Genomic DNA, 15,466 nt, shown 5'->3' with positions numbered 1-15,466 from the left:
CTGCCCCTTGACGGAGGCCTGGGGGTGCTTTCCGCGCAGGGGGCATAAGAATGGCTGTTGACAGATTTGCTAAGAGCTGAGAAAGAGGAAATGTGGCAAAGGCTCAGGGTGAATGGCTTCCGGGGTAGTTTTTGTTTTCTTTTCTTGAGTTTTGTGTCTTCGGAAGCTGTACACACCTCCTGGAGATTTGCTTTCTCCTTGTGAAAGCAAGTGGCCAGGACTGCCATAAGTCAAGCCGTAGACATTAGAAGTGTCCCGATACTGTCTTAAGCCAGTTATTCCCCCTGCGATCCATACTAGGACGGCTGAGCCTCACCTCCCCCCTCAATTCTCTGAAATAGAAGAGGAAGCAGTGATGAAAGAAAGCACCCTCTCCTAGAGGTAAACCCGTAGAGCTGCAAACACATCTGCCTTCATGATTTCACAGAGGAACCTGAGGCTCTTGGAGGGGAAGTGACTTGCTGGAGGTCACGGGTCATGATGGTCTTGTGTGCGTTCTGACCAGGAAACTGCACAGAGCTGAGCAGAGGTGACCTCCAGCTGAAGCCTGCAGCCCGAGCAGCCTTGCCTTAGCACCGGGCCCCGGGGGGCGGGTCACTGGGAGGTGCTTCTGGACCTGGCTGCAGGCCACTGCGGGGCTCTGGGCTGGGGTGCCACCCAGGTGCCTCCCTGAGGTCACCGAGAGCCCGACGGAGCCTCGCAGGGCGTCCGAAAGCAGCACAGTCATCAGACGTGATCAGGTCTGTCTCCCTCCGGGGAACGGCTAATTGGGAAGACGGGGTTAATACATGTGAAATAATAATTAAACAATAAAAGGCAGCATATAATTAGATCCAAAAGCAGCCACACAGGTGGTGAGGGCACCTCCGCGGTCCTTGTGGTGGCGGCTTTGTCAGCAGTGCAGAGGCCCACGGCCTGTGGTCGTTTGCAGCTGGCGCCCGGCAGGAATCCGAGGCTTGGGGCCGCGGGGGTCGTCCCCGAGCCAGGGGGTGACCCTGGACACCCACCTGCATCTCTTCCTCCGCCGGCTTGTTGCCTCCCCACGGGAGCCCCAAGGAGAGGAAGCCCACTCCAGGGAAGCCGCGCAGCCTTTGCCTACCCGTGCGAAGCGTCCAGAAGCGAGGCCGAAGCCAGAAACGCCGGAGCTGGGGTGTGCGGACACCGGGGCCTGGCTCGCAGCAGGAGCGTCCCCTGCAAACCTGCACGGCCCGTCTCTGTCTGGGGAGGAAAATGTCAGGGATCTCGGGTATTAGGAGAGCAGAGCATGAGGAGATGGCCACGGGCCCGGGAGATTTCATTCGTGACGCCGAGGAGATGGCAGGAGGGGACACGGGGCTCTAGATCCTAAGTGCAGGCGCAGACTGCTGCCGGGGGCCAGGGGCCGAGAGCAGGTCCTACTGGGACACAGCCACGCTCCCCCCGCCGCTGCTCTGTGCTAGGCGGTGGAGCTGCGGAGTTGCCACAAAGATAGGGCCAGCAAAGCCCCAGGTGTTTATTACCTGGCCCTTGACAGAACAAGTTTGCCAAGGGACACCTGGGTGGCTCAGCGGTTGAGTGTCTGCCTTCGGCCCAGGGCGTGATCCTGGAGTCCCGGGATCGAGTCCCGCATTGGGCTCCCTGCACGGAGCCTGCTTCTCCCTCTGCCTGTCTCTCTGCCTCTCTGTCTGCGTCTCTCACAAATAAATAAATAAAATCTTTAAAAAAAGAAAAAGAAAGTTTGCCGACCACTGGTATAGAGGAATGAACAGACTCTGTGGCCTGGTGGCCAATCCTGAGTAAGCGCTCAAGGAAAGTGAGAAATGGGATTGGCCCATAGGGGTAGGGATGGTTATTACCTGAGATGGTAGTAAGAGTATGTGCCTTTGGATGGTTGATAATTTCCAGAATGTTTTGGCACGCATGACCTCGTTGGGTCTTACCTCTGCGTGAATCCTACTAGGCAACCAAGGATTTGTATTTCAGATTGACAGATGAGACCGAGAACAGAGAATGAGGCTTGAGGTTATCGGATTTCCTCAGGATCACTTAGTTCGTGATGGGGGTCAGAACCCAAACAAGCTTATGTTCATCCCGCAGGCATTTCCTGAGCCTCTACTTGTTCCAAGCTGCAGCAAGGCTCTGGGGTGCCAGAGCACCAGGTGCAGGTGCTTTTCTCACGGAACTCAGTCTACACTGAAATCCAAGTCTCACTGCACTGTAATTCCTAGGAAAAACTGAGATCTTTCCCCTGACCCCCTGTAGACAATGGGGAGCCATTGAAGGTTCTTGAGCAAGTATGTGTTGTCTGCTTCATCCTTGGTGCCACTGGGCATAAGAAGAAATAGAAGTATGGTATAAGTCATTAAAATTCACTCTGGTTGGGAAGACAGCTCATGATAGTCTACTTGGAGGTTGCATGTTTAAGTGCCAGACAGTGCTAGCTTTAGACATGTGTTAGCTTTAACCTTGCTGGGGCTCAGTTTCCTCATCTGTGAAATGGGCATTCACATGAATTTGTGGTGAGGATGGTGTGAACGGATCCATGCTAACGAGCAGGACGGTGCCTGGCACAAAGGTAGCCAGCACATAATAACAGGATCACCATCACCATCATTCAGGGCAGGAGTAGCCAGAGACGGCTGGACAGAGTAAAGGACCTCAGGTGGCCAGATGGCAGCCATATGATGAAGGAAGAAGAGGCTGAGAAGTTTCAGAAGAAGGAGAGTAAAATGTTTAGCAAAGGTGAGGTTTGTGTGGTTCAGGTGGAAAGAGAATGGGCACGGAGGTGTCTGACATATCAGAGTGTATCGGTTGATTCTTCTCAACATACTCCTCACCCTGAGGCTCCCCGCACCGCTGGGGCTTTCAAGGGCTACCCTGTGTCTACCTGGGGATACTAGAAGCCACAGGACTCATTCAGAGCTTCTTCTTCCCCCGTGACCAAAATTAGGATATGTGTCATTGATTAGAACACAGAAATTTTTTTTAAAGATTTTATTTATTTATTCATGATAGATACAGAAAGAGAGAGAGGGGGGCAGAGACACAGGTGGAAGGAGAAGCAGGCTCCATGCCAGGAGCCTGACATGGGACTCGATCCCAGGGCTCCAGGATCATGCCCTGGGCCAAAGGCAGGCACTAAACCGCTGAGCACCCAGGGATCCCCTGGAACACAGAATTTACCCATGTTTGGGTTTCTTCTTAAAACAAAATAAAGTGAGATTCAACAGGGAGTAAATCTGCTCTGAGATAGGCCCCAAAATACAAGGGATGGTCCTCTTAATTTTGTTGTTAAGGATATATATTTTTTAAATTAATGAATTGAGAGAGAGAGAGCATGAGTGGGGTAGGGACAGAGAGAGAGAGAATCTCAAGCAAGACTCTGAGCTGAGCACAGTACCCAACATGGGGCTCAACTCGGGGCTTGATCCCATGACCCTGAGTTTGACCTGAGCCAAAATCAGGAGTCAGATGCTTACCCAACTCAGTTACCCCAGGTACCCCAAGGATATTTTTAATAGAAAAGTTTGAGGCTCACTCTCAGGAGAGCATCTGTTTGGACTCCCAGCACTAGCCTCTTCACGTGGCTGTACCCCAATACCCTTGAGCAGCTGAGAGGCAGCACAGCCCTTTCCATGGCTCAGGGTATGGGAGCACAAACCTACTTTTCCCCAGTGCCCTGGAAGTGCCAGCTGTATTGGGAACAGCTAAACCATCTGCCACCAGCACCAGGGGCTTAATCATAGCAGATGAATTCCATGACAGATGCACCGAGATGCACAAACCCCCTCCGAGAGACACCTCACAGGCCATTGCCAGTATTTGTGAAATCCTAACAGAGTGAGTTCCCCATTCTGTCTCCATCTTGGGCCACCCCAGGAGACAAAACTCTATCTGCCTGGTCTCTTGCTTTGTATCCATGGGTGGAAACAAATCTTTCACTTTGAGGACTTGAAAATCTGACAGGTGAATACAAATTGAGGCCTTTGCCTTACGCTGTGAAGATTACTATATTATTGCTCTTGTTCACACAGCAGATACTTGCGTCTTAGGTACACCTTGGGGTAGAGAATATCTGTGGGTGCCAGAGCATTAATTCTGCTGCTGGATGGGGACCCTTGGCATCTGAAATTTCCTGCAAGGGGTCTATATCTGTTCTTCTCAAACACTGCTGCCCATTAGAATGACCTGGATGTTTAAAAAAAAAAAAAAAAAAAAGAATGCCTATGCCTAGGCCATATGCCAGACTGTAAATCAGGATCTCTAAGATGGAGCCCAAGCAGTGTTTCTAAGAGATTCCTCTACATGAGTCTGTGTGTAGCCAAGTTTAAGAACCACTGGCCTAGATTCCGTACCATCCCTGGGAGGGCAGAGGATTAGTAGGCTCTCAGGACTGTGGCTCGCTGGCGGATCGGCTGGCCTACTTTGGCAGGTGATTCATTCAGTCTGTGGGTCAGATCTTGTCTGCCTGTTGTGGTGTGGGCAGCAGCTATGCCAGCCCTGGGTGCTGACATTCCAGGCTGTGGGACTCCACGTGTTGGCCTCACGGGCGCCTGGCACTCCCAGATGGGTGGTGAGATCAGGATAGCTGCCTTGTGTGTCAGTTCTGGAAGGGGTGGCCGAGGATGCTTGCGTCACTTCCCTAGGTTTGTGGTGGGCAGGGGAGGGTGGGGGATGGCTGGGTTATCTGCTGAAGGAAGGGGAACAGGAAGAAGAAACCTTTCGTTATGGCAGCTCTGACTCTTGCTATATACAAACCCGGGCCTGGAACAACTGACTTTTGAAAGCCATGACCCAGCTGCCTTTTCTTCCAGGGAAATGGCTGTGGCTCACTTGGAAACTATGAGAGGAGATCTTCCAGAAGCTCCTAGAGTTTCCTTTCTCTCATTTAACTCTTTTTTTTTTTTTTTGTAGACGAATAGGAGAAAGCTGTAAACTTCCGGGGAGAGGCGAGCCTGTGTGCTTGAGTTGGATAGAGTGGAGCACGTGAGAGTGACCAGGTGACTGGTCTTTCTGACTGGAAGCTCCCAGCGGTGAGCTGTGGTCAGGCACATCTGGTCCCATGGAAACGCACCCGGTTGTGTGGAGGGTTGGGAGGGTTTCCGGGGAAGTAGGTGTCTCCGGGAACTCTGTGGGGATGGACAAGGAAGGAGGAGCTCCATCTGAGGATCCCTGGACTAAGGAATTGCCAGTGGGTAGAGATGCTCTCTGAGGGTCACATCAGTTGCTGCCTACCTCAAGCAAACAGGAGCACACCCTGGGGCGTGCTTCCCCTTGGGTGGTCTTGGATGGAATCGAGGTCCAGTTCCACGAGTGGCCACGTAGGTCCAGGGTGGGTCCTGCATCCTGGCAGCTGCATCTCACTTGAGAGATTAGAAAAGTCTCCCCTTGGCATCCTTGCAGGTGACATGGTGCCCCTGGGGCCTGAGTCCTCTGGGGCCTAGCCCACTGATCAGATACACCTTGGACGAGTGTTTCACAGGCCTTGGTCTGGCAGCTGCACACCTCAGCCCCGAGGCGTGGAATTTCAGTGATCATGACGGGAGCGGCGGAAGGGCCGTCCTAGAATGGCCATGGGGTGCATCGAGAAGGACGTGGGCTCCACGTGGGCGGATGGACCCTGTTCCGGGCCCTGCTTAGATGCTTACTGGCAGTGGGACCACGAGTGTGTTCCTTAACCTCTCTAGGCCTCAGCCTTGTAATCTGTGAAATGGGAGCGACATAGGTGGTACGTGAGAGGGGGGATGTGAAAGGATGCAGCGCAGCGCTGGTACCGGCAGGATCCCCGCGGAAGAGGACAGGGGGATGGGGCAGGCCAAGGAAGATGCTGTGATGGAAAGGGGTGTCGGCTCATCTCCATGCCCGGCAGGGGTGTGGGGGGGGCGGCCATACCAGCTCCCCGGCAGCCACAGAGCCTGACGTGGTATCTGCTCTGCGGTGTTGGAAAGTGGGAGGAGGAAGTGCCAGCACCCTGCTGGGGGTGCCCTATCTCCACAGCCGGCTTGCTGGAGGGAGGCCTGCTGGGGCAGGCTCCGGGGGCGCCTGTGGTGTTGCCATGGGGGTGGCTGTGCAGTCCCCCAGCTAGGCCACACCCCTGCAGGGAGAACAGGGGCCCTTCGCCTCTCTGGGTCTGTTTCCTCGTTTGCCAAAGGAGAATCCTGACCCGCCCCGAGTCTGCTAGATTTCTAAAATCAGGTGAATTCTGGGTGGGTTTTTACCAACTTGTTTGTTTTCCCAAACTATGGCTCCCGTCTCCTGGCCATACACGGACAGCATGAGGACAAAATTGGGAAGGTGGGTGGTGGTGAGGTGGAGAGAAATGCGGGAAATTGATTGAGGGACAGAGTGGCTCAGATCCCCGGATTCGCCCCACAGCGTGGGGAACTTTGACCCCCATCTCCTGCCTCAGCGTCCTTCCCCTTCCCTGGGGCGGGGGCCGGGGGGCGGCAGGCCAAGCCCTGGGATTTCCTGTAGGTCTTTGCTACTGACTTAGGGCTTTAGGCAAGTTGCTGAGCTCCTCTGAGCCTGGGTCATCTCACCTGAAAATGTCGGTAATAAACTCCATCTCACAGAGTTTTGGTTCGTGAGGATTAAAAGAGACGGGGTGGGGAATGCCTGCGTGGCTCAGTGGTTAGTGCCGCCTTCGGCTCAGGGTGTGATCCAGGGGTCTTGGGATCGAGTCCCGCACTGGGCTCCCTGCAGGGAGCCTGCTTCTCCCTCTGCCTGTGTCTCTGCCTTTCTTTCTGTGTGTCTCTCATGAATAAATAAAACTTTTTAAAAAATTTAAAAGACTGGGCCTGCCAAGTTCTCGGCACAGAGGTTTGTTGTCCCCACGACCCCGGGGAGGAGGCGGATTCTCTCAATTATTGTAGAAGGACAGCCCCCTGTCCCGTTTGACAAATATATATAGTTGACCCCCGTCAACTCGGGGGTTGGAGGCATTGACCCCCCCTCCCTGCACACAGTCAATAATCTGAGTATAACTCCTGGCAACCGTCCCCCAAACTTAACCGACCCTGGAGACCTTACTGATAACAGGAACAGTCAGTTAACACAGGTTTGCATATTACATGTGCCTTATGCTGCCTCCTTACCCTAAAGGCAGCCAGGGAGGAGAGAATGTTAGTAAGAAACCCCAAAGGAAGAGCACCGGGGGAGGGGGGCCGTGGGTTGAGCGGCTGAGGCTTGATCTCGGCTCACCTCAGGACCTGGGTGGGGGATCAGCCCGCCAGCCCCGGCCGTTCAGTCTCCAGAAGGCCGACCCTGCCTCAGTTTCTCTGCACCTCCCCGTAGCATCTAAATGCAATTTTTCCCCGGTGACCCACATAAGCAAATGCTATTTTGCTGATTCACCAAATTTGTAGCCACTGCCCGTGTGCTGGACACGTTCATGTTAGTCTCACAGCAAGCCTGAGCCGGGCCTGTCCCCATCCCCGGGGGGCCAGCGTGGGGACCCCTGTGCCTTGCCCGGCGCCCCGGGGCCACCCCTGCGATTTCACCTCTGCTGGTTCCCAGCCTGAGCCCAGGAAATCAGTTTTCACCCCGCGGGGCGGGTGCTCCCTTCTTCTGGGTCAGGGGCTTCTCTGGGAGGGCGAGGTCCTCCCCTTTCTCATCCAGAGGACCCTGCACACCCGCTCTCACTTCTGTGTCTGTTCCAGAACATCTGTAAAGTGGCGGAGGAGCCGCAGCGCCCGCCCACACTGCAGGAGCTCAGGCAGAGGATCGACAGCTACAACAGCCGCGAGGCCAACTGCCTGGGCATGAAGCTGGTGCGCCCCCCCCCCCCCCCCCCCCCGCCCCGTCCCCCTGGGTGCCGGGCCTGCCCTCCCCCCCATCCCCCTGGGTGTCAGGCCTGTCCCCCCCCCCCGTCCCCCTGGGTGTCAGGCCTGTCCCCCCCCCCCCGTCCCCCTGGGTGTCAGGCCTGTCCCCCCCCCCCCCCCCCCCGTCCCCCTGGGTGCCGGGCCTGCCCCCCCCCCGTCCCCCTGGGTGTCAGGCCTGTCCCCCCCCCCGTCCCCCTGGGTGCCGGGCCTGTCCCCCCCCCCGTCCCCCTGGGTGCCGGGCCTCCCTCCCCCCCCGCCCCCCCGGGTGCCGGGCCTGTCCCCCCCCCCCCGTCCCCCTGGGTGCCGGGCCTGTCCCCCCCCCCCCGCCCCCCTGGGTGCCGGGCCTGCCCCCCCCCCCCGTCCCCCTCCACCCCCCCGCGGCCCCGTCCCGTCCCCCTGGGTGCTCTGCCGGCCCCCGGGTGCCGCGCTGCCCCTCTGGGCCCCTCCCCTTCCTCCCGCGGGGCCTGCGCGGGGCTGGGCGCCTGGGGCGGGGGGGGGGGGTCCCCGGCGGGTGCCGCAGGGAAGCAGGACGCGCTAGAGGGAGACCCCCATCAGGCGCCGGCCCTTCCCCCTTTCCGCTCGGGAAACTTCCTTGAATTCCCCGAGCTCCAGGGTAAAACAGACACGTGGCGCCCCTGTCGGAGCCGAGGCGGGCCTCGGTCCCTGGTGTTGCGCGGGGCAAGGAGGGGGGCTCGCAGCCCCGTCCTCTCCCTCTGGGTGGCTGCCCTCCTGGGGCGGGTGCGTGGGGCGCCCCGAGGGGGGAGGCGCCCCCCCCAGGCTGCGAGGCCGGCTCGGGGCGGGGCGGGGCGGGGGAGCCTGCCCCCTGCTGGCGGCCGCTCGCAGCGGCTCTCGGGACCTCCCGGGCTTCGAAGGAGATGGAGGAGGAGATCCAGTGAGCTGGTTCTTCGACGACCTCATTACAGAGCCTTCCTGCTCCTCCCTGGGCTCCAGGGCAAACTGGGAGGCCTTGCAGACGCTGCGTCCTGGGGTGGGGACTCCCCTAAGGCAGGCCGTGAGGGCAGGGAGCCTGAGCCGCGGGAAGGAAAGCCACAGCAGGTCCCCATCCTCTCTGGTTGCTGCGTACTCGAGTCTTCTCCCGGCCCAGCGCGGGGCGGGGCGGGGGGGCGGTGTCTCTTCTGCAGCACCCCCAGATCAGCAGAGACAGTGAGGAACTCGGGGAGACAGGAGGGGGGCGGACTGGGATGGCACAGCTATTAGGAAAGGCCTCTGCAACACCCCCTCCCGGCACCCCCTCGCCCCCCGACTTGGGGCAGTGGCCCAGAGTGGCAGGTGAGATCATGCAAGGTAGACCTGAGCTGACCCACGTGACATCCCCTGCTCCGCAGAGTGAAGACGGCACCTACACAGGTTTCATCAAAGTGCATTTGAAACTTCGGCGGCCGGTGACCGTGCCCGCAGGGATCCGGCCCCAGTCCATCTATGATGCCATCAAGGAAGTGAACCTGGCGGCCACCACCGACAAGCGGACGTCCTTCTACCTTCCGCTCGATGCCATCAAGCAGCTGCACATCAGCAGCACCACCACAGTCAGCGAGGTCATCCAGGGGCTGCTCAAGAAGTTCATGGTTGTGGACAATCCCCAGAAGTTTGCACTTTTTAAGCGGATACACAAGGACGGGCAAGGTAGGAGAGGGTGAGCTCCCCGTGAGAAACCACCTGTCCCACTAGAGCCCTGCCACACCCGGCTGGGGAGACTGGGCTTTCCCTGGACGCCACCAGCCAGCCACGTGGAAGGGCCACACTGGCACCCCGAGCAGAGAGCTTGACGGGAGCTCAGGCTTGCTCTCCGTGCTTTTCATTTTATATATGACGGCCGGGACACCATGCCCTGGGCTCTCACTTCCTAACCCGTGGAGTGGGAGAGAAGCCCCCACCACTCCTCTCTTGCGGGCGTGATGTGAATGGAAATACGCTTCAAACTCTTGAGTAGACACCAAAGATAAAAGGTCAGGTTCATTTCATTAGGTTGAAAGGATGGCTACTTGCGGTCATGACCTCCCCACGTCTGCTTTTCCGGGCCTGTCCCACCATCCCTGCCTCTCTCTTCCAACATGAGCCTCCAACTCCCTCTCTTGGTTTGCAGTGCTCTTCCAGAAACTTTCTGTAGCTGATTGCCCTCTCTACCTGCGCTTGCTTGCTGGGCCTGACAATGACGTCCTCAGCTTCGTGCTCAAGGAGAACGAAACTGGAGAGGTGGAGGTAGGTCTGGGTCCTGGTGCTTGTGGCACGAACCAGTCCTCGGGGCGCCCTGGGCAGGTGCAGGTGGCTGTTGTCCTCACCCCCAGTGTTGGTGGGGGCCGTGCAGCGGCAATGGAGGCAGCTGGGAATATGGCCTGGGAGAGTCCGTGGAGCCTGGGTAAGGGCTGGGCCTTGGAGGTTTAGTGTCTGAAGCCAGGACAGTAAGCGTCCTGGGGGAGCAAGTCAGGGCCAGTGTCTGGCAAGGCCGATGCAGAGAAAAGATTTCGTGTGCTTTTCTCCTGACACCCAGGGTGGAGGGGAACCGAGAAACGCCCAGGGGGTTTTTGCTCCAGGATGGCCTGAGGCCCAGCAAGCTTGGGTTCTGGGCTCTGCTGGATATAGAGGTTCTTGAGCCATTTGTCTATTCCTTCTTCCTGGTTCTTAAAAACTGGCCTCCTTCCTCAAAGGGGAGCTAATCAGAGTCCAGTCTGGCCACACAAAGTTGCGTGGATTCGGGGGGTGATCTCTGTGACCGGGGATACTTGTGAGTTGGGAGTCAAGACAGTCGTGTGGCTGAGGGCAGCGTGTGTCACGCTGTGTTCACTGGAAGCCTAGGGTTTGGGGGACTGTGGGGATGAGGGCAGGTTTGGGCTCCGTCCCTTCTCCTCACTTCAGTCAGGCAGCTCTGCTTCCATCTGATTTATACATTGGAACGCAGAAGGTTTTGTCTGAAAAAGGTGCCCTGTGAAAATGTTTGAACACTGCTGGCCCATGCAAAGCTCATGGGCCTGGGAGTTTAGAGATCGGGCTCGAATTCTCGAGCTGCCACAGGCTCTGTACCTGTAGCTGTATTACTTTCCCTCTGCGGACGCCAGTCTTCTCAGTTATGCAATGTGGGGATTAAACTAGATAAACCTCAATATTCTTTTGTGCTCAGAAGAGCTTAGGAGTCAAAACCCCTGACTCCGCAGGGTGGTGGGCTCTGCTCCTGGGTCAGCCTGAGAGGCGTCAGACTTGCCTGCTGTCCTGAGAGACCAGGTCCCACTGGGGCAGACCTCGGCCAGCCGGGCTCTCCAGAGCTTTCCAGGTTCTGTGATCTCATTTTCTGCTCTGCCAGCTAAGGGAGGCGGGGACCCTAATTCTGTGGCAGATGAGCAAACAGGACAGAAGGGTGCAGTGGTGTGCTCAAGGTCATGCGCTGGAGCTGGGCTGAAACCCGGTGTCTGGAGGCCTGTTAACGGCCTGTCACTTGGCACCCCAAAGCAGCCAGCGAGCCAGCCAGACGGGGCCCCGGCACCTCCAGCACCACTGTCCAGACCGCAGCTGCCAGAGAAAATATAAGATCATTGACTCTCTGGATCAAACACCGCTCATGGGCTGGTACCTCTGGGTCATGAGATGTCAGGATTTGAAATGTGGTTGCTGCTCAATGCAGGAAACCCAAGCTTTATCCGCTGCACTTGCCTGTTGGGTAGCAAACCCTGTGTCAACCATGTGCAGGTGGAGGTGGAGGGGCCCCTCACATCGTGCAGCTTCTGACCAGTCTCCTGTCCTGTCTCTCTCCCGTCTTCCTTGTGCCTTGCAGTGGGATGCCTTCTCCATCCCCGAGCTCCAGAACTTCCTAACAATCCTGGAAAAGGAGGAGCAGGACAAAATCCAGCAAGTGCAGAAGAAGTATGACAAGTTTAGGCAGAAACTGGAGGAGGCCTTAAGAGAGTCCCAGGGCAAACCTGGCTAACCGGTCCTGCTTCCTCTTCTCCTGGTGCCCGCGGTTTTATTTTTATTATTAATTATTATTTTGCAACAGACACTTTTTCTCAGGACCCCTCTGGTGGGTGCCTCTATGCCCACCCGGCAGTTCCAGATGTGGCACGAAATCTCTGAGGGACACGTGTGCGTGCGGGCCGGGCCCGGCCTGCCACACGCTGCCAAGGAGCAGGATCGGGGCGGGGTGGAAAGAAGAGCCTGGGGCCTCGGCAACCTGGGAGCCCTTCAGGAGCCAACCAGCTGCCTCTCTCGTCACCAAACTGGAACCGTTCGCACCGGCCGGCAAAGGAAAGAAGAAAGGTTTTAGAGCTGTATGTTCTTTCTCCGCCTTTCATTCTTCTTCGGTTTCTCTTATTTGCCACCCATAGACCTTTATTTATGAGTCAAAAATTGTAGCATATTCCTTTAGTGGGTCTGAGCTATGCCCCGGAAAGCAGGATGATGCTCGTGAGAGCACTGTCCCTCACTGTCCCAAGGTGCCCGTTCATGCTCAAGGGAGGGTCCCAAAGCCACTGGACCCAGCTGCTCAGGTAGGGAGCACCAAAGCTGAGGTTGGCTCAGAGAATTCCAGAGAAGCTGCAGCCTGCCCTCACCCTCATCGCTCGAGAGTCTGTGCCCATGTGAACCCAAAGGCATACAGATGTATGCGTGTGTGATGCTTCATCACGTCTTTGTCAACAAGTGTTTGTTTTTAAGTTACAACTTGGAGTTTCATGTTGCCATCGTGTTTCCACCAAAGGGAAACCAGCCATTTACCATTTTCAATGTCTCCTGCTGGGTATGGAAATCAGGCAGTTAGGCAGAGCCAAAAAGCTCTGCAGAGAAGTGTGTCCACCTTGTCTTCAGCCTTCCCCCAGCTCGAGAGCCAGGGAGGGCCTGGCTGCCCTGCTCTCCTGCTTGGCCTTGGGCACTGCTTCTTCCTCCCACAGGGACTCTGGGGACTCCAGGTGCTGCCAGAGGAGCTGCCTTCATTACAGACGGGGGACCTCCCAGCTCAGGCCAACTTGGAGTCCTTTGTGTTCTGAAGCTCGGCCAGCCCGTGGCACTGCGCGCAGGGAGCCTGTGGGCTGGCCTCCCGCTGACCTCAGTGCCTTTGTTTTCAGAGAGAAACAGGAGCAGGGCGCCCTTGCCTGACGCTCTGCCGTGCACTTGCTCCTGCCAGGAAGCGGACCATGGTGGTGTGGGAGGCAAGGCCGGGAGAGCCCTTCTTCCGCGAATGGGGCAAGAGTCACAGACCTCCTTCCCATCTAAGGTCCTGAGCTTTTGACTCCCAATAAGTGATGTCAAACCACATGGAAAGGGTGATTAGATCCCCAACCTACATCTGCATGGGCTCCTTGTTCAGGTGCAAACTTAAACTAGCCAAACAACTGAAGCAAGTAGCCGGGACTGCAAAGACACTCCAACCCAGAGGGAGGACTTTGAACTTTCAGAGCAGGGCCGGTTTTCCAGTCCAGCCTCTGGGACATCAGTTCTTTGCTGTCCTCTGCCTCCCTAGGTCCTTCTTGGGTTGGCTGGGTTGAGCCCCAGCTTCATTGTATAACCTCAGAAGTCCCCTCCCTGACTCTTGCTGTGTCCACGCTGCCCCGATGGCAGAAGGAATGCTGATGCCACGTCATACAAACTGTGTGCAGTCTTCAGAGCTGCAAAAGCAGGACAAGCTCGCAGCTGAACATTTTTTAGACCCCCTTAAAACCCTGCTTATCTGCCATCTCATGCTCAGCCTTCTTGCTTCCCTTCCTTAAAAACAAAAACAAAAAAACCTCTCTCACCCTGCTGTATATTAAAGGGAGCGAGTTGAGAGTCTTTTTTCCTTCCTGCTGCATGTCCTTAACATTAGTGGAAGGCACAGCTCCTGCTGCAGCCGCTGTGAATGCTGCTGAGATCCTCCCTCTGATGGGGGCGGCGATTTTATTTTTGAGAAGGAAAAAAAAAGTCATGTACATATATACATAAAGGCATATAGCTATATATAAAGAGATAGGGGTGTTTATGAAACAAGGGAGTCACGGGAAAATTCTAACTTTATCTGAAGCATGGTTTCACCCAGAACCTGAGGCCCGAGCCTCAGCAAACAGTCTGGATAAAGTATCCCTTCCCCCAGAGGTGGGTATCACTGCTGGTAGTGCCTTCTATCCTTGTGTTGCCCCTTGTGTGTACGTTTGTTTTGAGGATATTTTCTTTTTAAATGTCTTTCTTATCTGGGTTTTAAAAAAGATAATAAAAGCTTGTTGCAAAAATGATTCAGACTGGAGACATCTTCTTTGCCCTTCACCATGTCCTGGAAATGGGGAGCTGGGAGAGAGGGTGAGAACAAAGACCACGTACTTCTGGGCACAGATTTTCTTTTGCCAGTGAACAGGAATGAAGGCTGCTGTTCCAATCTTGAGAACAGTCCACGTGCATGGGCTGGAGGGTGCTGCCCTGGTGCCCGGCTGCTGTGCATCCCCACAGAGCAGGAGAGGAAAGGGGAGGTGTTCTAGGAGATCCTGAGTGAGAAGAGAGGAGGGGCTGGCTTCCTCGAGTTAGGGATGTTGAAGCATTAGGACAGGCTACTGAGGTGGACGAGGAGTCTCCTATTTCTGGAATTATTTAAAAATAAGGCAAATAGGATGCATCTCTGAGAGTTTCATATCATCTTCCCTCAAGGAGGAAGGCCAGATGAGGGGAGTAAAACAGTCCTTTCCCATCAGCATTATCTAATTCCCATCAGAGGAACAGCTCCATCATCACGAAAATAACCACATAAGTTTATTAAAGAAATTCCTAAAAAAAAAAAAAAAAAAGAAATTCCTGCCTGCCTCCCAGTAGCGACCATACTTCATAAGCACTGAGGAAGGCCCTTTTGGACTCCAGGGGATGCTCAGTGTGGCCAGCTCGCTCCCTACCTTCCTGGTGGAGAGAACATCCGATAGACATTCCTAAAAGTACCCGAGAATGGGGGACATCGCTAACATTTGTTTGCCTAGACCTCCAAGAAAGTGGTCTTTTAACAACTTTGCCAAAACCCAGACATGAACCAATTTCTGCTTTTCACTGAAACTCATTTGGTAACAGGATGGGATTAAGTTCAAAGTTAGGAATTTGACTTTGAAACAGACTGTTCGGTTTAGCACAGAGAAAAAAAAAAAAATCCATTTGACAGTCCAACCTTTGCCAGCCTTCTTACACGCCCCTAAGGTGTTCCCCAGGAGAAGCAAGGTGAGTCAGCACAAATGGGTCATTGTTACTGGAAAAACCATTGAAAGTACAGTTCCTGACAGCACGGTCATAGCAGAGTTGGTCACAGCAGAACTCTGCGCTAAACCACAGGCAGGAGTGGACATGGATTTTTAGGCCTACCCTCGCTGTTTACTGGCTTTGTGTCTGTAACAAGAGTTCAACACAGTGAGACACACCCTCTCTCAGCCTCCCATCCCATCAAGATTGTGCAAGTCATGCTTGTGAGAGAACCTGCTACTGCATTCACAGAAGGACCATATTCCATTACCACTGTATATAACATAGTCCCTCAGATCAAACTGTCCAAAGGTTCTGTTGTCATAGAACCTTGTTTGGTCAATTTAAAAAAAAAAAAAATCCTTTCCTCAGTTCCATAGGCTGATGCTGGCAGAGAAGATTAGTAAAATGGAAGTTTCCTTACATGAGTCACAAGTGACAAGGACCATTATTCTGGGTGTAATAACTGAAGGTAGGAGGCA

At 55.4% G+C, this 15,466-nt stretch overlaps 1 protein-coding gene across 2 annotated transcripts in view; it reads left to right on the top strand.

Moving 5' to 3' along the window:
- RASSF5 (Ras association domain family member 5) overlaps positions 1–14,008 on the top strand; it is a 66,113-nt gene extending 52,105 nt beyond the window's left edge. For both annotated transcript variants that reach the window (XM_041773807.1, XM_041773808.1), the window contains 4 exons: positions 7,638–7,748; positions 9,146–9,443; positions 9,904–10,019; positions 11,584–14,008. In XM_041773807.1, the coding sequence (XP_041629741.1) occupies positions 7,638–7,748; positions 9,146–9,443; positions 9,904–10,019; positions 11,584–11,736 (678 nt within the window). In that variant the 3' untranslated portion in view covers positions 11,737–14,008. The remainder of the gene's footprint in view (positions 1–7,637; positions 7,749–9,145; positions 9,444–9,903; positions 10,020–11,583) is intronic.
- The last annotated feature ends 1,458 nt before the right edge of the window (positions 14,009–15,466 follow it).

This window comes from Vulpes lagopus, chromosome 11, assembly GCF_018345385.1.
Source record: "Vulpes lagopus strain Blue_001 chromosome 11, ASM1834538v1, whole genome shotgun sequence".
NCBI lineage: Eukaryota > Metazoa > Chordata > Mammalia > Carnivora > Canidae > Vulpes > Vulpes lagopus.
The sequence above is the reverse complement of the archived record's forward strand: the minus strand, read 5'-3'. Positions and strand labels throughout refer to the sequence as shown.